General features: G+C 39.4%; 1 protein-coding gene across 8 annotated transcripts in view; it reads right to left on the reverse strand.

The window, feature by feature from the left end:
- Positions 1–24,465, reverse strand: part of MAP9 (microtubule associated protein 9) — a 31,861-nt gene extending 7,396 nt beyond the window's left edge. For 3 of the 8 annotated variants that reach the window (XM_063336284.1, XM_063336286.1, XM_063336287.1), the window contains exons 1-10: positions 16,495–16,646; positions 15,407–15,503; positions 13,720–14,136; positions 7,920–8,173; positions 6,984–7,042; positions 6,274–6,439; positions 5,059–5,148; positions 4,205–4,366; positions 3,613–3,758; positions 2,735–2,867 (exon numbers count right to left, since the gene is read on the reverse strand). In XM_063336284.1, coding sequence (XP_063192354.1) covers positions 2,735–2,867; positions 3,613–3,758; positions 4,205–4,366; positions 5,059–5,148; positions 6,274–6,439; positions 6,984–7,042; positions 7,920–8,173; positions 13,720–14,136; positions 15,407–15,503; positions 16,495–16,548 — 1,578 coding nt within the window. In that variant the 5' untranslated portion in view covers positions 16,549–16,646. Of the gene's footprint in view, positions 1–2,734; positions 2,868–3,611; positions 3,759–4,190; positions 4,367–5,058; positions 5,149–6,273; positions 6,440–6,983; positions 7,043–7,919; positions 8,174–13,719; positions 14,137–15,406; positions 15,504–16,494; positions 16,647–20,288; positions 20,411–20,641; positions 21,519–24,451 lie in introns of those variants that run through there. The other 5 variants (XM_063336288.1, XM_063336289.1, XR_010071277.1 and 2 more) reach the window with 5 other exon arrangements.
- Between the last annotated feature and the right edge of the window lie 3,325 nt (positions 24,466–27,790).

The following is a 27,790-nucleotide window of genomic DNA, read 5'->3' on the forward strand; positions in this document are numbered from 1 at the left end:
TATCATGTAAAATGGAGAACATACCACATGTAGGATACTCACTTTTCTCTACAGAAATCAGGTATCAAGATTACTACCCCAAAAATAATGGAAACTAAACTGATCTGTTGTTATAAACTTCCTACATGATTCTTCTCCACGTTCTACTCCTCAGAATCAGTACATGTCAATGACAAGTGTCAGACATTGATAGCATGTATTAAGTGAAAAATGATCATTTATCAAACACAACATCTAGATTGGCTTGAAGAGTACTTGGGGAGTAGCAAGAGGCAAGTAGTATGAAACAAAAAAAAATCAGAAGCTTAAATTTCCTCAGCAATACTAAAGTATCTCAGCTCAAGATTATCCTTTTTATGTTGGCATTTTACAAGTGTTAATAGCCTTTTTCAGGGCATTTATTTTCATGCTTAATAAGTAATCTTCTCCAAACATTCACACAATGACCTCTAAAAGTATAAGTAACAGAATTTCTATTAACATAAAAGCAGAACGTTTCTTATATTTTAGAAGAACTACAAGAAGATTTTTATGTCTCTTTTACCCATGCATTATGGTCAACATCTGGTTCACAAAAGCCGAGGATGAATTTACACATTAATTTCTGCTGAATGCTAATGAAAACATATCAGAATACTTCCCACTATATTACTACTATTTTATTTCCCTTCAAACAAAAATGCTCTTATTTGAAAAAATACACTTAGAAGACTTCCACAATTCTGCCCTCTTAGATTTGATGCCTGTTTATCTACCTGTAGGCAGATATCACCTTTGTTCCCTTGATAATACACTGACAACTTTACAGGTGTTTCTCTCCTGCAGTTCACCGAAGGTGTGTACTTTCTGTATTACTATACAAAGTGAGATAATATTCTGGCCAAACATGATGACAGAGCCATTGCCCAATATGCCTTCTCAAACAGAAGTGTGTTAGCTGCAAGAATCAGCACAATTTCAGAAAGTAAAAATGTGAAGACTGGGAATGAGACACATCAGTCAACACTTGCACATAGACACTGAAAATCAGGTAATTTCAGAGGTAACTCTGCCAACCAATTCAGTAGCTATCACATCCTCCAACACCTGCTTATTTTTTGAACTGCTCCTCTCATGTAGGCACATGCACATCCAATTAGATCTGGTCATTCCTCCAACCACTAAAATTTATGTTAATAATCCAAGTGAAGTGATGAGCTGAGGAATTTATACACAATTTGATCAAGGGAGCCTGTGCAAGGCATCAGATTTCATTTCCTAAAAACGGGGTAATTTTTTTACCTTTGTACAGAGTCCAAGACAGCAAGGAAGTCAAATGTACAATGAGAGGTAACATTCGTGCTTTGGTACCACTACGCTAATTCTGAAGATTCTCTCAGTAAGCAGTTATACTGGGACAGTGTGCTAGCTAGCACTCATAGCATAATACTTCCTTCCTTGGGAACTAGGCATATTGACTAAGCAAGAAATAATCTAAGATTGGGCATTAATCATTTGACAAAATTGATCCGGAAATCACAAAGGGGACCAGAGAAAACACTTCTTACCAATGATTACAGAAATCAGAGGTATTCCAACAGGGGACCAGGTCATGTAAGATCTTTAAAGACTGAGACCTAAGACTAAAAAGGTTTGAAAATAGAGAGAAGGGAAAACAGGCAGACTCCGTTTTTTTACATTACTGCATATTTCCGAGTTAACCAAGTTACAGATGACTGTCCTTTGAAAATCTGTCCCACAGCCATACATCAGTCTACCTCAGTTCCCATCGATCCCCCCTAACCCCCCCCAAAAAAATAGAAAGCCCACTCGAGACTCTGAAAAGATTTTTTTAAGCTATTGCCAGTACAAATGAATCCCTGTAAAGATCTTAAGCCAGCTGAGTTGCAAGACGCCATTCTTATACATGGCAACAGAGACTGTGTGTACAGGACACATGCCAGAAATCACAAGGAAGAGAGAAAACAGAAGAAACACTCTCAAATTAAGAAAACTATGAAAGTCAGTATGATATATGACTGGTCTTAGGGTGCGGATAAAAAATGCAGGTTTTTCTTTAACTAAGTTATACATCTTTAGGAAAACAATATATGCTAAGAATATTACTGATCTCTCCTAGTTTGTCCTTCTGTAGCAAGGAAAAAAAACACTGCACCACTGCCTTATTGTTGAGACTAGAGTACTAGATTACTAGATAAATTCACTGCTTAACGACTGTGACTAAAGTACGCTGTTGTAGGAAAAATGTAATTGGGCGCCCACCCTTTCTAGTAAATGGAAGTAATCTGAAACCTCATTACATGTGCTTTTATCAATTTTAAGTTATACAAGTCTTCACTTTACATGCTTCCTTGAATTCCTTTAATATATATGCACTCACTGTTGCAGCTGGTGATACTGCTTGGCTTTGCAGGTTTTGTGCTGTGGTGAGTTGGCCCTTCAGAGATGGTTGCTCCTGACATGGAATGTCAAAAAATGAAGACTAACTATGAAATTCAAAAGGCTATGACATGTAGGTAGGGAAATATATTTTCCCGACGCTAAATATCAAGCACACCATATTTTATCTTCTTGTTCAAGAATTTTGGGGGACTAGCTATGTAATGCTGCCATCGTCTGGCCCCTCTCATAAAAGCATGACAAACCATGAGTATTACAATGCAAAAGTGCCCACAGTCGTGACTACATTAACCTTTTCGGTTTTGACAAAGCGCAAAAGAAAAATAAAAATTACCAGCCATCTTTCATATTCCTCCATAGCCTTTTTATCTTTTTCTTCCTTCTTTGCCTGTTGTATTTCTTGCTTTCTTCTCTCTAGGATTTTTTCTACTTTCTTCTGTTTCATATATTCTTCCTTTTTTTCATTCCTACACAGTGAGAGGGAAGAACAGGAGATCATCATGTAACAGACTAAATGCTGCATCTGTGACCGATTAACTAAATTGAGTCAAAAGAGATATTTTACACATTTAATGAAAGACTGAGAATATATGTTCCAAAACTTCAAAGTCCATCTTTATACACTATATCACCACATATAGGTATAAATTAACCTACTATTCTATCTATTATAGCATCACCTTTTCTGTACTACTTTCTTCCTGTTTGGTATCATATAAAAAATGAGATTCAAAACTTCTGTGGGTAACAGTGACTTGCACGTGGCCTGTGAAAACTCTTGGCTTGTAAAACTAACAAAGTATTTCTCCAGCAGACACATCTCATTTGCTTGCGAATATACCTACATTCATACACTGTATTCCAAAAAAACTTTAACATAAAGATTTACCTTCCTTCATTAGTAATGAAGTATGAGACTGATCACATAAGACATTATACTACTCAATGAATCTTACTTCTCAGTCTCGGCATTTCTGCCTGGGCTTAGTCAGTAGCCTTTTGGGGAGGAAAGCATTTAAGTTACTAAACTGAAAGAAGCTGTACAGCTTGTTCTCATTATTATACTTGTTCTCCATTGGATCTGAAGAGCTTGATGTCAAGCATGCCACTGTCTCCCAATGAAAAGCACGCCAAGCACTCAGAGCAGACCTATCACATTTCTAAGCAAAGATTTGGGAAACTATGATATTCCAAAACCCAGTGGACTAGTACCATTTTTCAACTGCTGACATGCTATCCCTCTTCTTCTCTGCAACCAGTTCCTCTTCTTTCTTCTTCCTGATTCTTTCAGACTGTTTTTCCTTTCTGCTTTGCTCTCTTAAATATTCTGCTTTTCTTTCTTTCCATTTTTCAAATGCCTAAAGAGGACCACAAATTCATTAGGAATCTTACTCCCCACCTCTTTGTCAATGCTCCACTTGCTCATTCTGTATTATTACTTCTTGTGATTTCTACACATTCCAATTTTGGAATATTTGTTTGTAGCATTGCTCAGAAGTGGGTATCACTATAACTAAAAAGAATAAATTCTTTTTCCCAGTAAGTAACAGTTCATTGCCAGTGTATTTACATGGAGTTTATTTTACCTTCAGTTAATGGAATCCAAATATGGAAAAATACCTGTTTGTATGCAAATGTAAACACTACATACTTCAAAGAGAACAGAATCCAATATGAGCTTTCTTCAAAGATTAACCACGCTTAGATTTCAGAATTATTTTCATCTCTTGCTGGATTAACCAAAATTATTCTCAATAACCACGAACCATATCAGATACACATTTATTTACATATTCCACGTGACCTTCTGTGCTGCTTCTGTTCTCTGCTCATTCTGTTCTGCTGCTTTCTTTTTCTTAAGTTCCTCAACCTTCTTTTTTTCACTTAACTTCTTTGCTTCTCTTCCTTTCTTTTTTTTCCAGGCTTCAAAAGACGCAATTGCTTCCTCTCTCTTAACAGCTTCTTTCTACAGTGAAAATAACAGGCTACATTTAAATACACTTAAATGTAAAAGTATAATCGAAATAGTATGCTTTAAACTCTGTCAAATGTAGGATTAGATGGAGCAATAAAGAAATGGAAACTGATTTGCATGCAACATTCAAAGTAATACTCAGAGTTCAATTTGAACTATATAGAACGTTTTTTTCTATGCTCATGTTTAATTTAACTTAATCAAATGAGACAAACTACTCCTGAGAAATATGTGTAGAAGAATATGAAATACATGTTAAACGCTTAGAAGCATATTAAGTATTTAAAAGACAAACCTAAGTATTGTGCACGTACTATCGAAAATACGGTCCTCTGTAGATAAGCATCTCTTGAAATAGGGAGCAATCTCATTTTCTAACAGATGACAAATTAAAACTTAACACCTCAAGGGTCAAGCACCCCAAGGTAGTTGTAAACAAACCCGAAAATTAATCTAAGAAGCATACTTTTAACATAACTTATGTAAATGTGTAGGGAAGCATCAGCCACACAAGCTTTAGAGCAACCATAACAAGGGGGGCGTGCCATTTACTGTTTCAACTCACCAGATGCCTCAGATGCCTTAGAATAGCGGAGTGATGTAATTAGGCAGAAAGCACAGGTGAGTGTACTGCAAACAATTACAGTTTGTCAACTTCTTTTTAAACAAGAATGCAAACAAACCCTTTCAGCATTGATCCTTAGATCTTCAGCTTTCTTCTTTTCAGTTCTTTTTGATTCCAGTAGAAAGAGCCTTTTCTTTTCCCACCAATTCTGCAAGAATCATTAGAGGACTTTTATACTTTTACAGTCTTTTTAAGGTATAACTAAAAAAGTCCTGTTAAAACAACCAAATATTACTAAAGCAGCACAATATAATGACGACCAAAATTACTCTTAATTCTTCCATGCGCTACTTAAATAACTACCCCATGTGGAACACTAAGCTGTGATCACACAACCACTATGATCAAAAAGTCTAAGATTCTAAAATCATAGCTACAAAATACCAAAAAGCTTAAGGATCTTTAAAATAAAGAATCTTGAAAAAAACACCAAAAAAGTAAGCATTAAAGAAAAATGAAAAAGAAGATTGAAATAGATTCTCATCACTTGGTATACAGGAATACAATTTACATTTATGGTATCTCTTACAAATACCTACAATTAAAGATAATACAATCCAACTGGGAAGAGTGAGACTTCAGGCATTCATAAAGTGTTATTAGCCATTTGCAGAATCAGGCTTAATTTTTCAAGGTTTAATTATATATTTGTTATGCTGCTTAGAGATACAAGTGTCCTAACTGAAGCCTATTTTACCTTTATAAATTATGGAGACAATATAAATATAGATTTGAGGTTCTCAATTTTGTTCAAGAACCATAACAAATATTAAAAACACATGCTAATATGAACAGCATCTGTTAATGAAAGTTTTTCTCACAGATTAGTAGCAAAAAACTGTTGAAACCCACAAACTAATTGTTATGAAATTCTACACAGAATCTACATAGATGATCCTTCTGAAGAGAACAGTACACGTTTTCACTTTTCCTGAATGCCAAGTGAATAGAACACACCAGGAAAAGAAACTTTAAACTACACACTTACTTACGTTAAGGAAGAAGTAGAAATAAAGCAAAATATTATACGTGTCTGAAAATAGTATGACATAATAAATTATGAACCACTGTATGTCACTCTCACTTAGCTTTTTAGTTTATAATTTGATGTAAAGGCATAGCCAATAGAATAAAAGGATTATTACACCTGTAAGCATATGCAAGGAATATACTCAGAAATACTGATTTCAAGAAAATAGGCATTGACTTCTACAACAGCACTTCTATGTGCATAGTTTTGTTTGGTTTTTATTTGTTTGTTTTTAAGATCTACCTGGAAAACAGCTGCTCGTAAACTATCTGCTTTTTCAAATTCTGTACTGTTGTTCTGCACACGTTTATCCTCCAACACCTTTAATGTTCCCAGATACTGAGATGAAATAGGTGCAGCTGATGGAACAGCTTTCCCCTTTTTCTTTAAGCATGCAGAAGACACAGACCTATAAAAATACACACATACACATTAATGATCTTTCCATTTATTGTGGCTGATACCAAGTAGTGTTCCTTTTATTTCAGTGTATACCAAAAGTTACTGTGATGCTGTTTTCACTTGCACTTGGCTGGGGATGGGGGAAAAGGGAAAGGAGGAAGCAGCCTGTTTTCTTCTCAGGGCTTTACTAATGCCAAAACAAGCCACTACTCAATACATTCAGCCCAAGAAAGTTTACAAATTCCTTATACTTTCATCTACAAAACAGCTTAAAACCTGTAAAGACATCATGGATTGGATTCATTTGTGAATCCAGTAGCACACACTCATCATAGACACTCGCAAGAGACTGGAGTTTGATCTCATATAACCCTGAGCAAGGGTTATAACAACATGCCACATCTACTAAACTGTTTTCTACAGATGGTCAGGGGTTGTCAGCAGTGAAGACGACGCTGACAGAAAATAGAGTGAAGCAGCGTTGTCAGGGCATTTACATGCATCTTGCACTCTGCTGTGTAAGACTGTGATACAGGGCATCTTCCTCTTACCTGTCAGATAAAGAAGCTTTTGGGTTTTGTAGAACTCTCTCCTTTGTTTCACTTAGTTTCTAAGAAACATAGAAGGAAAGTAAAGTTACAGACTCTCTCAAGCAACGGAACTAGACCAGGATGAAACAGATTTTACAAGCTAACAAGGACATTGGGAGTCGGACTCAATAATACTTACGGGTCCCTTCCAACAGGAGATATTCTATGATTCTATGATGTTAGAAAATATGCAAGAAAGCCACTCTACTATAGAAAGGGTACAGCACAAGGTATGAAAGCAAGAAAACCCAACAAACCAACCAACGAACCTTTCAGAATGCCTGTATCATTTTGGAATGGCACCTAGAAATGTTTCTTCGTATTATGTAAAAATATAGTCTATAGTTTAGAAATACAAAGGAATAAAAATAACCCAACTGGGCAGTGGGCTTCCCTGTTATTATAAAAACACTCTTTTAACTGTTTTTAATATTTAGCTTTAACAGTTACGTGTATCTATGTATTTTCTTTCTTATGATAAAGCATAAAGTGCTTCGCATCTCACCCATTATTCAAGTCACACCGTGGATTACATCTTCTGCCAACATACCCTGCTCATTCCAATTCAGCTAACCTCACAATAGAGATCAGACATTTTCACTTGGATAAGGATATTTCATTAAGATTGGAAAATGCACATTTCAGTACCTTTATCTTGTTTAAATGATTTGTGTAAAAAGTACTCCCTACATCTTCCATAAACCTACACAGAATTTGTAAGAGCCTCAGTTCTGGAAGCCAGAGATAAATCGTCAGCTTTACAGAGTTCTACATACTTAAGGTACTAACACTTTACAGTTCCACACATTTAAGGTACCGACAGTAACTTCACAAAACCTTTCACCATGCTCCTAGGACATTGTTCTATACAATGGTAAAAATGCATATGAATAATACCTTGACAGAGTCCTCTGAAGTGTTCTTTGCCTCCCCATGCTCAGATTGATCATTCACTGACACCTTCTGTATTGTATCAGTTACTATTTGCTCTTCCACTATTTTCACCATTTCATCTGAACTGTCATCTGTTGACTTCTCTAATTTCTCCGTTTTCTCATATGCTGTGGTCATCACTGCTTCTGTCACAGAAGGGGATTTTCTACTATTGTCCTCCAGTCTCAAGTCACTGGTGCTGATCTTCTGATCTTGATCTAACAGGAGAAAAAGGATTGAGGGGACACATGAACAAGAATTTCATCGTTTCTCAATGTATTTTTTGCATACTTCCTTCTAAGAATTATATGGACTAATAAGAAGAGTATTCACTTGTATTGTATTTAGATGTAAGACTGGAGTATCAACTGAAGTTTTAACAAATGTTATAGAATGTGTGAGCATGACAAAACCTCCTGTCTGCCTCCCCAACCTAACATCGTTCTCGTGCAGAAACCACAATCAAGAGCCACTGCAATCACAGCACAAGCTCATCTGACACCTAGCAAACAACTAATGAAGTCTGTATGACACTTTGGGTAACAAAAACTACTTTCATTGTGTGGTGTTTTTCAGGGGTGTCGGACACAGAAGGAAATAACAGAAAGATTCCACGGTAGGGATTTAAACAAAACATCCCCTCAATTTAAATGCATGCCTAAGTGGTGAAATTGCCATTTACAAAACATTTTATTAATAAGACTTAAAGAACATTTTTATCAGATCTGAACTGCCACTAATGCAGAGATCTGAACTTGTAAAACAATTCTGACACAAATCAAAAAAGGCCACAGTAAATTCCAAACTAGAGTCTTCCACAGTTTTCTGATGTAATTCTTAAAAGAAATGAAAGTTGTGGAAGAGAGACTAACTCCATGTTACCTGAAGAAAGGAATATTGATGCTGACAAGCTAAGAAATTTAACCTAGATTTACAGTGACGATGGTAAGTTCGAGGTGACAAGGAGAATTCCGAATTTATATCAACTATTTTCTATCCTCTGTTGATATGTTGGTATGTAAACTTTCATATTTTACTTCACACTTACCAGACAGTACAACTGTATATAAACTGCAGGCATCAGAAACTGTACAACTCTAATTAAGCTGCAGAACTGAGTGCACAGGAAACCGCAGACAGCAGACGTACTGCTGACCACGAGCACTTCGTAGCATGAACTTCACAGAACTTAATGTGCAAGTCAGTTTGGCTCTGTTTGCAAAATAGATACAAAATACTAACCTTCTTGTGGTTAGATGAAAAATGCCACATCAAACCTGTAAGTATTATTATTGTAGTTCCTTTCTTGACAGTTCAAGCTATACATGTTTGATCAGTATGCTTGAAATTCTTATACCTGTACACTTTAGCACCATATTTAAACAATCTTTTCCAATCCCCTTTCCTCCACTTTTGTTGCAGAGTCAGTATCAGTGTTGTTTCTATGTCCTCCTTTGTCCTGACAACACCACCTTTATCATTGTCTTTATCTCACGCTGTCCCTGCACTTGGAGAATCTACCTGTTCCAGTACATTGATGCTCATATCCTTTTCCCCATACAAACTCTCCTTAGACATTGTTTTATTAACGATGCTTAAAAGCATCAAGCTATACCGACCAAATTTTCTAATCCAAGGTATCAGCAAAATATAAAAAAAAGAAGTGAAATTAAACACAGATCTAAGCTAATATTTGTTATTTACTACTCAGTACATTGTCTGAGTTTTCAACTTTTGTTCACCTTTCTGCACTAAATTCTTCAAGCCAAGTCCTATCTTTTATCTCCTTAGGCTGCAGCACATAGACATTACGTAGGCCAAGCAGATAGCATTTTTCTTGCTGCATCTGACACTCTATGTTACGGTCCTGTTACGGTCCTGTTACAGTCCTGCATACAGCAATTTACCCCTCTGCATGATTCCCTTAGCAAATTAAAAAAGGTATCTAAGCCTATTCCAGTGCCTTTCAACCTGGGGTCCATGGATTTTTTGTAGCCAGTCTGAAAAAAGGGACTAAGAAAGGTAAATTCAATGGATACCACTGAGAAGCCCACAGATTTGGTATTTCCTAAAGGGTCTGCACATCCCCTAAGAACCGTTAAGGATTCACAAATCCAAATAAATAGAAAAGTGCTACTTAGTTTGTATTAAACTTCGTGGAGAAGGTGCAGGAAGAAGTGAAAGATTTAGCCTAGTCATGCTGAATGCATAAGAGGAAATGAAATTAAAATTACTTGTTTTAAGTCTCAAAGATGCTTATACAATGACACACATACTTGACATAAGTCACAGTAAAAAAACTAAATTCTCAAACTTTAATCTCTTCCTCTCCATTCCTGGGATGCCTCTAGAGCCAAATTTCTCAGTACCTGGGATGATACCATACTTGGACACAACTGCAAGAATGAGACTGGGCCATTCTCAAATCCAGAACAGGAGACGCAAAGGCATGAGAAAGAACTAAAAGAGAGTAAAAAGGAAATTAAGAATACCACTGATTTTTTAGAGGACTTATGTTGGACTACTAGATATTACTAAGGTACAAATGATAACAACTATTTGGTTGCTTGCATCTAAGTTCTACCTTTTGCAGGTGGTGCTTCTCCACACATCAGTAAACTGGAGTCTCCACTTTTCATTGGAACTAAAATTAATGGAAAATGGTGGTGAAGCACTTTCTAGCCATGGACCCTTAGATCAGAAAGTGACAGTTAGAGCTACAAAGATGATCAAGGGAATGGAGCTCCTTTCTTATGAGGAAACGCTGAGAGACCTTGGCCTGTTTAGCCTCGAGAAGACTGAGGGGCAATTATATCAATGCTTATAAATATCTAAAGGGTGCCCATCAAGAGGATGGGGCCAGACTCTTTTCAGTGGTGCCCAGTGACAGGACAAGGGGCAATGGGCACACACTGGAACACAGGAAATTCCATCTCAACATGAGGAAAGACTTTTTTGCTTTGAGGGTGCCAGAGCACTGGTACAGCCTGCCCAGAGAGGTGGTGGGGTCTCCTCTGGAGATACTCAAAATGCACCTGGATGCATTCCTGTGCAACCTGCTCTAGATGAACCTGCTTTGGCAGGGGGGTTGGACTAGATGATCTCCAAAGGTTCTTTCCAACCCCTACCATTCTGTGATACTGTAATTAAGTGAGCCATTCATAACAAATCAGAATAATTTGACTTTGTAACACTTTAACAGAATGCTTGTTCAGAACTCTCTGGAGAAGTGTAATTCTTGTTTTACATTTGGACAAATAAAACCAATCAGCACATAAAGCTGAAAACCATCACAAAATCTTGTTTCTAGTTCAAAAGAAAAAGAATGATGTTCTCTTATCTGCTCCTCATCATAAGAATGCTACTGGCAAAGACATTTTTTCCTGCTCCTATTCTTCTCCCAGAAAATTTTGTCAGCTAAATAAAAGTTAGTTTCAAAAGTTTTCAATGTAAATGGTAAAAAAAAAAATCAACACATATATTATCTTACTTCAGGATCAGGGCTTTTGGCAAGCAATTTTTTCTTGGGCACAGCTTGGGCATTCAGTGTAATTAGGGATGATGGTGCTGAAAACGAAGACCATCCATTTCTAGAAGTTATTTTTCCTTCTGACCTATTAAACTTATTGTCTTCCAAAGGACCACTTTTTCTCAAAATACTTCTTGGTTGATGTAATGGTTTATAACAGCCATCTAATGAAAGAATGCTGATATTCTCAGCTGAAAACAAATACTATAGTTTCAGTTACACCTATTTAAAGACATTTTAGTCTGGAACACTATTGTGCTTAATATAGTGAGGCCATATACAGACAGCTATATAAAGAGTTGCAGCCACTATTTCAGAAAGTTTAATGAAAGTTTTAAAGCTTCTAACATAATCTCTAGATAGACAATTTACTATCCCTGTGCATACATTGAAGCTACACTCAAGAGCTTATCTGCAATTAGAGAGAGAGTTTTCATGAATATAAAAGAGAGCACATATCTAACACAGCACTGCTATAAGAAAAACTTTTTGCTGTTCTGCTTGTCCCTGTATCTACTAGAGAAGATAGAGAGGTAAGACTGCTTCTCTCCGCATGGTGCAGAACAAAACAACCTTGGGTAGGAGGAGACATCATGAGAAATGCAGATGAAGAGACGGGCTTTCAGTATATTTCCAGCTTCTTCATGATGTCTCTTCCCTCCCTAAGGCAGTCACTGGGCAGCAGAACCACCATGCAACAGTTTCTTACAGATTCCTATCCTCTGGCTCCTCACCCTCCTCCTCTTTAGTAATCCTATCTTCATGTCTTCTTCCCCCTGCCCTGCCCCCAACAAGATCAAGCCATACAACGGCTTTCTACCTGCCTTTACGTATGCCAATTCACATAGAAATGTGTGTCTAATTCTGCACATTGCCATGGACACATTTCTTATTAAGTCCTAGTTCATACAAATTTATTGCAGGAAATGGGAGAATCACCATGTCTATCCAGCACGCTCAGATGCATAAAGTCTAATTATATGATTAGTGTGAAGTTTAGAGAGCTAAGTGGTAACAACAATATTCCTACAAGTGCACTGACAGTTTTTCCATGCAGTGAATCACAAGAAAAATCAAAGGAGCAGAAAAAGCTGACTAGTATCTGCACAGTCACCTCCTCTGTTGGACAGGGAACAATTTATCCAATATAAGAAAGTTTAAAATGGTTGATTACTGAAGACAACATGCTAGTATCACTGCGCTACTTAGATGCACATGAAGGAACCTTTTTTCTGCCAGCCTGCACAGGCATACTGGCCAGGAAAGACAGGCACCTGCAGTTCCCAGCTGCACATTCAAATATTTAGCACTTTGGTGCCATCATGTGGAAAGAGAAAAAGGAGCCGATATTGTTAATCATGCTCTACCAATTTCAAAATTGTAATGTTCCATCACAGGTAATGACCAGCCATAAATTTCTCTCAACATCAAACAGGACAAATTCTTCTCCAATTAGGAAATAGATAAAAAATATGAAGTCTTTAGACAATTTATATTTGTAAAAGCACATACAGTCAATTAGCAGAACTCCAAGTTCTGCTTTGAATATTAAAAATGAATTAGCTATTCTGATAATGAAACATTAAAGTTCTTTTTTTACATGTTGGACTTTACATCCAAAGTGTCTCACTATCATCAAAGTAAAAGATCATTTGAATGTTTAACTCAGTGATGAGGAGCAGTCTACCATTCACAAATGTTTTGGTTACAGCTCATTTTGTGTCATTCTGTTACATTACAGCATCATGATATCTCAGCATCACGACTTCCAACATTACAGTTGCAAACACTGTGGTCCAACTTCACTGGTGATAGAGAAGGGATGCCTGTGTTAAGACCTTTCCATTAAAGGGTGCACAGATGCTGTGGACACTGTGAATATGGCTTTCTGTGCTACGCACACAGAGAAGACGCAACTCTGTAGCCCCCCCCCCACACCTTCCATGGACATGCACTGATAGAGAGCTGAACTTTAAGCACCCAAACTGCTGGTTTACATCTCCTGAAAGCAAAAAGTAAATAGACACCTCCTGCTACTCAGCCCATGCTGGTTCAGTATACCCCCTGGCAGCTGGATGTATCAAAATATGCATTTCTAGAAGAATACTGGATAAATTCCCTGCAAACCAAAGCAGCTGATACTTAACACAGAAAACAACCCAAATTGCAACACTTTAAAGTACCGTAATATGGCTAAACAATAAGAGCAACAACATTCAAATGCTTTCTTTTCACCTGATGCCAAAGCATTTCTTGTTTTGTGCACCCGTGGCTTTGGTATAGGTTTGTCTTCTTGATTTCTTTTTTTCTGTAGTTCGTGAATAGGCAAGTCATTACAGTGGTCACTTTCACTATTATCTTCTTCAGCAGCTGAACACTCTTCATTATTTTTTCTGTCATCTCCCTCATTTTGACTTTTCAAACATTCTTCTTCACTATCTTTTCTGTCATCCTGTATGTTTTCACCTTCTAAAAGCATTACTTGCTGAAGCTTCTTTTCATGAAAGGATAAAGTCAAGTCATCAGCAGCTTTGTTTTCCAAATATGCTGCTTTTTGTGAGGCATCATCATCTGAGACGGGACACTCAACCGCAACTGATTTCTTAGTGCTTTCGGCACTTGAATTACTCTCAGGAAGTTCTTCCCCAATACCTGAAAATAGCACATTGTCAACTTCCATTTGCAACAAGTGGAAAAAAATGGGACACAGAAACTATACCTTCTATAATTTAACAGAATTTTTCATATAATACTCTCCTGACTTAAGGCTCTGAGCGTTTCTCTTTTTGCACCTCTGATCTCTGCAAAGCCACCAAACTAGATCCTTATTCTACTTCCTTTCCTGTCACCTGTTTCTATGGACCCAACCTGAAGAAAATACTTCCAATATTCACTGGTTAATTATTATCTGTCATGAAGTTTAAATGCAGCTTAAATATGTCTCCATAAGAAGTGGAAGCAAGTCAACAAGAACAAAGCTAGGCATGTTTGGTTACCAGAATCCACCCTCCCCTTCTATTCTCTTCACTTTTGTCCCATCTGAACTCTACTCAAAGATACTCAAAGGAGTTATCTGCTCCAATGCTAAGGTTCACGTGTTTAAACAAAATATTCTTATCTTCCTGTAGCCTGTTATTTCTAACTGACATTATTTCAGCGTTCAAAAGCTCAAGAAAGGTGACAAAAGAATGTCATGATGGTTGAGTAACATATTTAATGTAGGACGAGTTTTTTTTAAATCTTGTCAGCAAAGGGAAATCAAAACATCCCATGAACTTTTAAAAGATGTTTCAGATGTGAATGAAAAACAGGACACAGAGGAAGTCCTTTTAAAAAAAAACACTATGATGTTAAGATTCATATTTCCCTTAACATGCAGCACCATATCAGGAGGAAGAAGAGCCATTTGGCCAATTTCATTAGACTAAACACAAACATTACCAAATATCAAAGGCATCCTTGCCCAAGAAAAACAGCCAGATCAAACCTGTTCCTGGTCTGTGTACGCTGCCAGGCAAGCATGCTCTGCAGTGTGTCCTACATCCTTATTCACTGACTGTACAGACTGGGAAAACTGTAAGACAACGCCATTGCTTTCTCAGACCATGTCCACTTTCATTCACAGTGCTGCGCGCTACTGCCTCGTCCAGGTGTAGAGTAAACAATATAGATAAGGAGTAAAACTGGCCATCACAACTGTAGGAAAAAGCACAGACCGCATCTGGTCTAGCAGGTCGGCACCACCTCTGATTTCACTGGGAATCCTACTCCTAACTTGGAAGAGGAAGACTAAGTGATTTAGAAAGTGTTAAAATATGAAATCTTGGCACATTAAATCATACTGACTCAGCAAGATCCTCTGTGATCTAGCAATGAGTTAAGAAGGGAAGGACACGAGGAAAAATATTTAATTCTGTCTTACCATTTAACATGCCATCTTCGTCACTCTCAAAGTCGTCTGAGTATTCAGCTGTTTGCTCTCTTGCTGCACGAGCAGAAATTGATTCTTGTAGCTCATCCTGAAATGGTTTCACAAATAGCTTTTACACAGAGGGGAAAATTCACTACCTCAAATTCAGCACTAATTCCCCCCTCCCACACATACATAAGTAAAACTGAGCAACAGAGATTGACCTGTTTAGCTGAAAATTATTGCGAAGGATAAGTAAAATACAGCATTTTCACTTTATTATCATTCCATCTATTTTTCTGTGTTAAAAAAAAAAGCCTCGATGTATAAATTCATATTTAATCTTCATAAGCAACATACCTTCCAGATCGCTCTTTCATTTTTGGCAATTAGTGACCTTGTATCATCATGTGACACTTTTTCCCCCTTTTATATGTTTTGATGGGCCAGAGTACAACAAAATGGTGTGTACAGTCCCGGGTGACAGAGCGGGTGAGCAGGGACTGACGACCTCCCCACCGACTGCTGCAGCACAAGAACCTGAAGCAGGCGGCAGGTCCAAAACCATGGAAGACCTTCACACGAGCCTATTTTGGACTCTGCTGCAAGACATGACAGACACACCACGGTTCTGAACGCAACTGGCCTTACTTGTGGATTAAAAATATGCTACGAAATGCAGCAGTCATCCCCAGATTGCAAGACCCGGAGCCACAAACCACTGAGGGCTCGACAGCAGGCTGTCTGACACGGGTCTCACCCTCTTCCCGAGGCACTCGCTGTTGGCACTGCTGCTCCTCCAGCCAGAGCCATTTTGGCAGGACTATCACCAGAGAGGGCCTAAGAGTGACCGTTTCCTAGGTTACGCGTGGGGAGCAGCTTCTAGTCTCCGCAACAGAAGGGAACCTGCTTTCATTTTGATAGCAAATCGGCTTTTTTTTTTTTTTGTGCTTATTGTCTTTAACAGCACATTACTGTACTCGCAATCGCAGAAACCTGTTCGCAGGCAGACGCAGACGCCGCCGCCGCCGCCGCCGCCATTTCCCGGCCCCACAGGCCGCGCTCCCCGCCCGCGGCCTGCCGCCGCCGCCGCCGCTCACCTGCCCGCCGCTGCGCCGCCCCATCGCCCGGCTGCCGGCCCCTTCCCCCGCCATGCCGCCGCGGCCGCTCGCTCCCGCCCGCCGCCCGGCCCTCACACAGCCCCGGCAGCCCCGCCGCCGCCAGCCGTCCCGCCCGTCGGCCGGCAACGGCGGTGCGCAGGGGGGGCTGATGGAGGGCGGTCGGCGGCCCGGGGGAGTGTCTCCGCCTTCGGGCCGCGGCTGCAGGCCGGTGGGAGGCGGCGGCAGCTCTGGCCCTCTGAGGTTGAGCTTCGCACCAACGCTCCCCCCAAACCTCGGGGCCCGCCGTTTTCCATAACTGCAGGCACAGGCGTGGGGTGCAGCAGGGGACAGGCACAGGGGACCAGCAGGTCGAGGCGGGGGGGGTGTGTTGGATTCTGCCCCTCTGCACCACGCTGGTGAGACCCCACCTGGAGTGCCGCGTCCAGCTCTGGGGCCCTGAACATAGGACCTGTTGGAGCGGGTCCAGAGGAGGGCCACAAAAATGATGAGAGGGCTGGAGCACCTCTCCCATGAGGGCAGGCTGAGAGAGTGGGGGTTGTTCAGCCTGGAGGAGGGATGGCTCCAAGGAGACCTTATTGTGGCCTTCCAGTACCTAAAGGGGGCCTAAAATAAAGCTGGACAGGGATTTGTACAAGGGCCTGTAGTGATAGGACAAGGGCGAATGGCTTCAAACTGGAAGAGGGTAGATTTAGATTAGAGATCAGGAAGAAATCTTTCACTATTGTTACCTGAAATAAAAGCTCTCATACCAAAAGTAGTTGAGAGAGGAGATACTGCTTTATTTGACGTCAGGTGCTAGGGGGAAAACCCACAAATCTAGCACACCTTACAGGGATATTCATCCATTATTTATACACAAAAGAGTCTTATAATTCCGCCTACCTAATACCTAACTCCACCTAGGCTTACATATTCATTAGGATGACCGAATGGCCTTTTTGCACATGCGTATTAAATTTTGTTGTGTTGGCAAAACACTTCTGTGCAAGCATGGGTAAGGAGACCCTCCTCACATTATCCTTTTAAGGTATTGAGTCATCTCAGGACAGTAAAAGTTTACTGTAAGTTTGCCAACTTCTTGATAATAAGGATGTTCTTTGAAGTAGCCACAGCTCTATCCTAATTGGTATTGTACCCAATTGGTACATAGTTGACGCATAAAAGAACCTTGAAGTGATTAACTACTTTTTGTTATCCCATCCTTGGTGATAAGCTACTTCTGTTTGTCTCCTCATTATCACTATCTGTAACATCAGCTCAGTGACTATTTTCTCACACAGTAAGAAGGTCAGTAATTAGCTATTTTCTCACACAGTAAGAAGGTTAGTAGGAAACAAACAACATTTTAGTTAGCATATGGTTATAAAAAAAAGCAGAAGCCTGTCTTTGCTAACGCTCTGAGGGTGGTGAGACACTGGAACAGGTTGCCCAGAGAAGCTGTGGCTGCCCCATCCCTGGAAGTGTTCCAGGCCAGGCTGGATGGGGTTTTGAGCAACCTGGTCTAGTGGATGGTATCTCTGTCCATGGCAGGGGGCTTGGAACTGGATGAGCTTTCAGGTCCCTTCCAACCCAAATCATTCCATGATTCTATGATCTGTGTGTCAAAACTGGGGCCTTCTGTCAACGCTGAGCAACTTTCTGACCTGAGCCAAAGTCAGACTTCACCCATGCTCTGCAGAAGCCAGCTGAAGTCAACAGGATGTATTATTTATGGCCATATTCTACATATAACCCACATAGCTGTTACCACAAGATGTATGTACATGTGTGCCACTTAGGACATGCCATCACAGTCGGAGACAGGAGTGACACAGGTTCATCAACTGGACTCTTATGGTCAGGTAATTGTCCAAAACTTCAAATTTAGGATTTAAGTGCTGACATGGGTGCTTTCCATAAGGAACAAACTCATTTTAGTCCTCTCTAGAAAGAAAATCTCCTAGCACCTGTGCGTTAATCTGAATGACATTTTAGAGATGAAGGAATGACAGTAGCGTAGAAGTAAATCGCCTGGTGCCTACATCTCCTAACACTCCTATTCTTATTTCCCCAGGAGATGGTCATGCAACGCACCTGGCAAGCACCAACCCCCAGCTGACCAGGCACCTTGCCGAGCAGCACATGTACAGTCCTAGACAGCTGGTTATCCTAGAGGTCATGGAGCAGTGATGGAGGCGGAGAAACCCCAGGATGTTCTGGGAATGTGGATCTTCTGCATCAAAAGAAAACTGTGGACTTCCAGGATCACGTACAGACATGGAAAACTCTATATTCTTCCTTCAGTTTAAATGCTTGTGATCGCTCCTTTTCTAAAATAAGATTAGCGCTTTGGTTGTCTTAGTAATACTAAAGAACTTCCGACATACTCTCTGTATTGGTGTTATATTTGCAGATATTAATCTTCCCCAAAATGCATTACATTTTTACATGTTGTGCAGAAGAAAATCTATCAAACAGAAACAGGGAGAGAATACGTAGGACAGAGCCCAAAGCCTTAGGACTTTTTTGCCTCTTGTTTATTTATATGGAGTTACATTTTAAAAGCAGTGCAGCTACGCAAAGGCCTCAACACACCTGGGGGAAACAGGCCCCGGGCTCTAACAAGTAACCTTGGATTTAAACTAACAATTACTCATGAATGATTATTGATATTTATGTATCATCTGTGAACAGTTCCTTGCTTTGTTTACCTGTATTTCATTATGACCAAATAATGCTAGATCTGCTGATTATTTGTGCCATTTGTTGAGAGTTATGCTTGATGCACAATTTTTTTTCTATTGTATTCACATATGAAAGCCTTAAATTTGAATCCATGCTATTCCATCTCTCTGTGGAACGTGAAGTTGCATATACTTGTTTGGAATATAAAAAGTAGTAAAGATGAAATCTATGTTTTCTTTTTCTGTAATAACATTAGCAATGCCTGTTGAAGGATAAATTATGTCCATGTTATAAACTTTTGAGATGCCTATTTTATTAAATTCCAGAAGGTGGCAGCAAAATATTTTAAAATTTAAGAATTGGTTAATTTTTTTAATGTCCACTTTATTCTAGCTTCTTTTACATTATTGTGGATGTACTTGGGATTTTTTGAAAGACATATATTCATTTAGATCAATTTTCCGGCCTTGCATACACTATAAAGGACAAAGATTTGGTTTCAATTGTTATGTTATCTACATGAGTCAGGAAATGGGGCCTAATATCACCTGTATTATTAAATATTCAATGCACTGAGTTGGTAGGGTATGAAAAAAAAGATCAATACTGTCAGCACTGAAGAACTCAAAATGCGTGAAGACGTTTTTGTCAAAACGTATGAACATCAGGTTTGCATCTTCTAGTCTTGCCTCAGGCAAAAATGCCATCCAGACCCACTGAGGTGAATGGGATTTATGCCTAAATATAAATGTAGGAGGCTTATTGAGGACAAAAAGCAGGAGATTTTGTGGGGTAAAAATGAGCATTAACATCTGTTTTTTAATTAATAACTGGTGAATATATCACAAGTATGAACTGGACAAGGAAATGAACGTTTGAAGGTGAAGTTGCTCTTTCTCTCTCAAGTATACATGCAGCATTAAGAAAAATACTCTAAATAATCACAGCAATTATATTAATTTGGCCAAAATAAACTTAGAGGTAGCATTTAACTCTGCTGCCCAAACGCGTGTTAAACTCTGCCTTGCCTAGAACCTTAAAAAAAAAGCTTTTTAAAACAAACATCATGATGCAATGTAATTCCAATCTGCAAGAAGGACATTACTTACAGAAAGCAGTCAGGTATGATGAATTTTTCATAGGCCTAGCTCATATGCATATAAACAGCTTCCAGAAGCGGTTTATTTTATTCATGTGGACAGAGTTTGTAAGACTGGATTCAGGATTTCCTCTGAAAAAATGACACACAGATTGAAACTTCTGCCGTCATATACTGTAAGTCATCTTAAGTCAAAATATATAAAACCCCGTAGTGGTGAGAAATGGTATTCTGGTTGCGTTGGTATTCCTTCCCAAAGTTGAAAGTTGTATTTGAAAGGAGAGTTAATGGTATGACAAAATGCCCAAGTTGATGTACATTCCTTTAGAATGTGATTTTTAGGGTTGGTTGCAAGTGTCTCACCTCATAAATGACTGTTCCTGTTCTTGACATCGATGGGAATTAGACATCTAGCTGGGAGCGCATCTGGCTCATGGATTTTGCAGAGTAAGATAGTCAACAGGTCAAGTAGCTTCTTCAGTTTTAAACAACGAGATCTTCTACCTATGGGTCCACTCTCCAAACATTTTTAAGCACAAACATTAAAAATTAATCTCATTTTCCTGCGAGTTCAAATGAAACAATCTGTTACAGTGTGCCACATTTTGCAGGGCTATGCAAAATGAATCTGCCGAAATGTTCTTATTTTGCTTGTGTGGAAATGAAACCAGAAATATAACCAACCTTATGCCTTTAGGGTTAGCTGTGCTGGGGAAGTCACATGTCTTCACTGCAAGTCATCCATGGTGAGAGCAGTGTCATTGTGTTGGGAAAGGATACTCAGCATAGTCTAAGCACAGGAAAAACTGGGTGGGTTTCTTGGTGAGCTTCCAGCCCGCAGTGTGTGCTGTCCCACATCAGTCACCTGGAAGCCCAAAGGTGCCCGAACCACCTTAAAATCCCTTTGGAGTAACTGCAAAAACAGCCACCCGCCACTGCAGAGAAATACGCAAGACTACTTCAGCCTTTTGTTCTCCTCACCTATATTACTTCGAGTAAATATCATTCTTTCTCAGAGAACAATCTGTTCAAACTATGACATCGCCAGTCTAACTGGGAAGGATTTGACAACTCACCTTAATTAACTTAATTCAGATTGGCAGTCCTCTGCCAGTATCCCTGGATTATTCCACAGCTGCTCCTGCAAGAGCTGAAGGACTTGTGTTGCTCCTTCTAAAAATATTTTTTGTACCTCTCAGTCACTTCTGGAAAGATAGATTTATGCGTACTTCTTGACCATCTGATTTATTTTTTTTTTCTAAACAAAAAACGATGGCTAAACTAATGCTCAGTTTGAACAGTGAGGCGGATATGAGGAAGGAAATACCAAATTTGAGGATGCTAATGTATCTTTTCCCCCCTTTCCCTTTGCATTTGTACTATGATATAGTCTTCAATTAGGTGACTAAATTTAAATATTTATTAACTAAGAAGAAGAACTAAGATTAACTGAGAAAAGTTGTGGCTGCCCCATCCCTGGAAGTGTTCAAGATCAGGCTGGATTGGCCTTTGAGCAGCCTGGTCTAGTGGGAGGTGTCCCTGCCCATGGCAGGGGGGTTGGCACTAGATGATCTTCAAGGCCCCTTCCAACCCAAACCATTCTGTGATTCTGTGATTCTATAATTTACTTACATAACAAAAGCTTTTTTCAGGATAAAAATAGACATTTCTTCTTTTTTATTTTTTCTTAAAAGAAACTGTCATTATTCAGTGATTAACATGGCAACTTGGTCCCCACTACATAGAAGAAAGGATCTATTCCAATAGATTGCAAAAGAACTATGTTTTTAACCACATCTGAGACCACAAGAAAGAAGAGCTGTGAGATTGAAACATCAACTTAAAATTTAGCATGACCTTTCCTTCCTCATTCATTCCTGTAGAAAGTCTAATGATATGAAAACAAAATATTTTTTATTTTACTGGAACGATATTCAGTGGTCTCCTACCATGTTTCCAGAAGAGAGCAGCTACGTTTGTGATAATGCATTTTTAATGCATTGGACATAGTAATATCCATAAAATGTGCTGTCATGGAAGTCAGGTAGAAATCCATGTTGTCATCAAATTCACCCTCTCACTTTTACATCTTGATCCTGATTCGTAAATAGTTAAAGAAGATGCTGTCAGGATAAGGAGGTATGCAAGCTTCACTTAGTAGATTCTTGCTCTCAGTCATATTACCAGAGAACTTGAATTTGATAGATTCAGTCTATACAGGAATAAACATAGATGTTGAAGCAACAGCCTGCAAAACTGGGGCAAAAGAAGGGGCTGATTAGGATGAATAAATTCACAACAGCGTAATTTATGTAGCAGTTTATGCAGAATACACTAATTATTGACTGGTTAATTTATTCCTGAGCATTAGACTTAGAAGCAGCAGATGGAGGTAGATATCCAAAAGGTAAAAGAAAAAGAAAAAAAAAACAACAAAAAAAAGACTTCTTTTTAGAAGTTATTTTAAGCTTTTTTTTTTTTAAGTTGCTTTTTTTTTGTTACTAGTACTTGATGTGATTTTAGGGAAAAGCATTGGAACACAGAAGAATGAGACCCAGCCGTCTGGGTGTTGTGCTTGGTCATAGCAACAGACAATGAACTTTTCAAACAGACAAAGCTTGTCTGTGTTGGTGTCAGCGGATTAGACTTCCTGTAAGGGGAGTCACTTTGTGTGCAAATGACTCAAGCTACTGCTGTCTTTTGTATATAGATAAATTCTTCTTTTAAAGTCTTGCAGATGTGAGATCTGGTTGAATAAACACCTTTGATAGAAACCTTGCAGACCTGCAATTTCATTAAACATCTCTCCCTGTCGAAACATCTCTATGTCTAATAATGTATTTATGCTGTCAGGAAAAGCCAACAGCTGTTAAGTGCTGAGCAGTAACTCAGGCCTTTAATGTTATGGCACATTTCACAGCGAGAGGAAGAATGCTTGTCAGATTGTCACCTGTGCGGCTGAAAAGTGTCAGGACTCCGGCTGCTTCCACCTGCAGGATCACCAGAGAGGCGGGCGCAGGACCTTGGGTTAAAGACTTGGACAATGTCCCGCAGCCTTCCAGCCCCAAGGGACAAGAAGTCTGACATCATTAAAATTAATCGGAGAAAATGGATGCAGTAAAAGGCCAAATTAAATTGTTTTGTGGTCAGAAAGATTGACTGGCTAATTCTCACTGACAATAATAATGTCTGCTCCAGCTCTTTGTGTCTATATTCCTCCCTTGTCTCCTTTTAATTTTCAGTGCTATTCTAGTTACACTAGGGCAGGAAGATTTAAAGGAAAACAGAGCTGCCATGTTTGATTTTGCTACCATTACCCTAATGAAGATAGAACTTTACGGTGCAAGTAGCTTCAGCAAGTAAAGATGTATGATTACTTGATTAAGTGTAGCAAAATTGAGGCCCATTGGAAGCACAGACTGTATTGCTTAATCTTCTTGAATTTATCATTGACCATATAAGACAATATTTTTTATATCTTTGGAGTGTATTGGCATGTCTACTGGTATACCTATCACCTCGCTGCTACAATATCTAAGGACTTCCTAGCCTTCAAGGGAGTTAGCAGTTTTCCCTGCTACACTGCTGAGAGAGGGAATTATTATTCCCATCTTCTGTTCATAGAGATAAAACTCAGGTGCCGTGCTAGTGACCCAAAGGCATGCAAAAATTCTATGGTGTTGTAACTTTGGAGGATTTCCATCATCTTTGTTTTTCACTAACTTATGCCCTTAACCAGCAAAGACAATTTATTTATCGTTAAGTAAGAGCTTGTACCCATCAGAGGCAGCGCTGCACAAGATGCAGAAGGATCTGAAGGTCACCCATAGTATTTCAGTGCTTGATAGAACATTTAAGCACTTGCTAACAGCCATCCTTTGTGTGTGTGGTATTTTTAGTAAAAGAGCTGTTGAGTGGCATTTTTTCTGCATACACTGCAGACAAGATATGTATTTATGATAATATAGTAGAGAAAGCTACAACATCAGACCTAGTCCCAAAGAAATATATAGATGACTGTAGCATCTAGTTGGGCATTTCCTATTTTCCATCTAGCATATAAATGGGTAGATCACTGAATATCTTGTAAGATCGGAGCCCTGGTTTCCTTAACTTCAGATGCACTGTACTCAGCTGCTCCCTTAGAGAGCCATTTTAAGGGAGGGGACTTACCTACACTTTTGCCGTTTCTAGGCCAGGCAAAGTGTGTCCACTGGTCATGCCAGGGGCTGCAGGCTCAGTTCTGCAATGGTAACAACAGAGAGACCTGCAAAACACAAGCTCCAGATTTTGTATAGTTCCTGTGGAGACCATGCTACCTTATGATATTTTTCGTGCCAATTAAGGATTATATTGACTTTCCCGATGATTGATATTGTTGTGTACTTTAATGTCATCTCTACAAGGGCTATGGAAAGAACATTTCTTTCAAACATGTTAAGGGAAAGTGTTGATTAACCCCAGCACTTGGAATCAAATAATCCAAGTTAGCAATCTGGAACATTAAATCAAACTCCGTATTTGCAAAAGAAGCTTAACACTTCATCTTTTTCTTGTTCTCCATGTTTCCTTCCTTCCGTTTGTAACTTAGTTTATAGCCACTGTAACTGGTTGGAAATTTTGCAGCTGCTAAGATTACTTAGCTTTGGTTTAACAGCAAATGTCATCAGCCTAAATGACGTGCTTCAAGTGATCTTTCTTTCTATTTACTGTTTCATTTTCAAATTCATTAGTCACTGGTTTAGGGGATTATCAAAAGCTGCCCTAAGACTAGTTCTCTGTGCCAGGGCTCCTCAGCCTGTTTTGTCAGAGGAAAATCCCAGATGGGAGCTAATGGGCGTGCCAGAAGAACATGCAGAGTGGGAGAGCATCTGAGTGCCAGGCCTCTCTCAAGAAGGAAGAAGCGCAGGAGGGAATATGGGAGAGAGGAGCAGCATCGCAGTGCAGAAGGGAGCTGGGCCAGCCGTGGTGGGGAGGAGACAGCACAGGGGATGGAAGGGCATAAACAAAAAGCTCAGTGTCACAGTATTTTTGACTGTGTACTCTTCAGGAAAGAGATGGTGCCTCCTCTAAGTACATTTCATGCGTGCGTAGATTCAGATTAGCTGATGTAAATTGCGTTTTCAGTTACATAGGTCCGCCCAGGCTGTTTGGGGAAGCGGGAAGGAGAGCTATTTAGCTTTGGTACTGTAGGATCATGCTAACAGCCGTGCTGTTCCATTTCTGAAGAAAATGCAGCCAGCAGTAACACTGTAAGGCTGGTATGTCTTGCCAGCGATACCTTATGCCATAAAGATATGTTCTAAATGTCTGAGGCGCATGCAAACATTTCCAGGTACAGACCCAACACACTGAAGCATTACAAACAAAGATTAATACTTGAAAATGGTATTTTAAAACCCTATCTGGAAGACCATTTGTAACATGAACTTTCATCACCAATTTTAATTCCTGTCTTAGTTTCAATACTTGTACCTTTAAGGGGACAATATCTGATGCTGAAGCCTTTTAACCTCTTTCCTGAGGTTAAAACTTATTATTTAAAACAAGTGGTTTAAAAACTACTTGCAGCCTGGCAGTAAGCCCATATATACATACACAGACATTTCTACTACAATATCTATCTAAGCACCTGACTGCCTGCCTGTCTACTTAATCATTGGGCTCTCTGTGTTGAAAACAGATCCTGGAATACTTCATGAGAGGAACCAGCATGGTCCTTTTCATCTGTTGCCTATGAATTATCCATAGTATAGCAACTGCACTTCCCACCAATGGTATTTTCTGAGGCTTTATAGTTCTATAACGTTGGCAAGCTTTAGATGCCAAATTAACAGGCAGCACCAACAAAGCAGAATGTATTTACCCAGCTGCTGAGAATCTTTTCCAGATAGTAGAGCTGTGGGCTATGAAAGCCATTTCATGACAAAATACAGCCGGGAACTGCATTTTGTCTTGTGTCAAACCTTTTTTTTTTCCTGTAGAAGAAGAATGGAGAGCAGACCAAATGAGGTGGTGATCGCACGCTGATCTTTTTATGCAACGTTTCAAAGTTTAAATGTTTCACAAAAACCCTTTTTGCTAATGATGTGAGACCATTTGCATTGCAGTGAATTGCCAAATGGGTTGTGCGGTGTTTTTCTTAGACAATATTATTGCCTCTTTTTCTCTTCTTTTTTTTTTTTCTAAACACAGTTATTTACCTCATAGTTCAAATAAAATATAGCAACTGTATTTCCAAATCATCTAGGGAAACACCATGCAACTCAGGCACTGCTAATAAGAAGCACAGTTCACTTTATATTGTCTGTTGAGCAGCTGCAGCACTGTCAGATGCTAATAGCCCACTGCACAAGAGTACCTATTACAGATCTAATGGCATGTTCTCTAGGATTATCGACTTTTTGTTTCTCATTTTCTCTCCAAAATCGCCAAGGGAACCTTGGAAATCAGGGGGATCTACCAGAACCGGTCTATTTCCTTCTGACTTCTTGTTCTGATTTGTGTGGCCAGCTGCTGAAAGAAGGCCCTTACAAAAGTCCTGGGTTTTTTCCCTCTTTTTCATACAATCCAGTCAGTGTCTAGCTCATTGAAAAAAAGAGCAAAAACTCCAGCAATACAATGTCCATTATACGTACTGAAGAAAAAGGGATTCGGTGCAATAAAAGGCAGTGGCTTTCATATATGCCAGTCTGTGCATTCGAGATATTTAAAGTGTTCAGTGGTGGCCTAATTCTGCACAAGTGGTTTTAGCAGCAGGACTTTAATGATCCATGCAGGGGCAGAGCTTGGGCAATGCTGAGGGTTTTTCTAATTCTTTACCACTGCATTATCTCAGTGAGGACACGCTCCTCAGGTATTGAGTTCCTGTCTTTTATCTGTGGCTTAGTGCTGTGTAATGAATGGCTTCAGCCAGGCATGGATTTAGCACAGCAAAGTTGTTCACTGGGCGCAGAAAGGCGCTCCCCAGTCAAACGGCGCCCTTACACAATTCAGCACCTCCTCTGCTAGCTGTCTCAGCTGGCTTTAATCTCGCCTAATACGGATAAAAAGACTGATGAAATTGGGACCGCAGAGACCTTCCTACGTGTTGTGCAAATCCTGTTGATAGCTCTGCATGTGTTTTTAGCAGCTGACCTCTGCTATGCTAGAAGCTGGCTGCCTAGAGACAGCTATCCTGTGTTGCAGTCAAATGCAACAGGTAGGAAAAAAAAATAAATCCAGAAAGGTATTTAGACATTTAAATCAATGCAGTAAAGCACCTGAGTATGATTGCGAGTGGTGGGGTGGGGCGACTGTGTTTTTTTCTGTTGGCTTTGGGCTGAATGCATTAGTTTGAAAAGAGCTGGAGTAATCCTGCAATGTCTTGTAATGAGAATGGTTCCTCAAGCTTATGATGCCACTCTTGAGAGATGATAGCCAAGTAGACAGAAACAAAGCTAAAGAACGAAATAGAGAGAGTTAAAATTACACGTGAGCTCCAGTTCTTCAAAGTGGGGACAGAAGAAGTAA

The sequence above is a fragment of the Chroicocephalus ridibundus genome, chromosome 5, assembly GCF_963924245.1.
Source record: "Chroicocephalus ridibundus chromosome 5, bChrRid1.1, whole genome shotgun sequence".
Classification (NCBI taxonomy): Eukaryota; Metazoa; Chordata; class Aves; order Charadriiformes; family Laridae; genus Chroicocephalus; species Chroicocephalus ridibundus.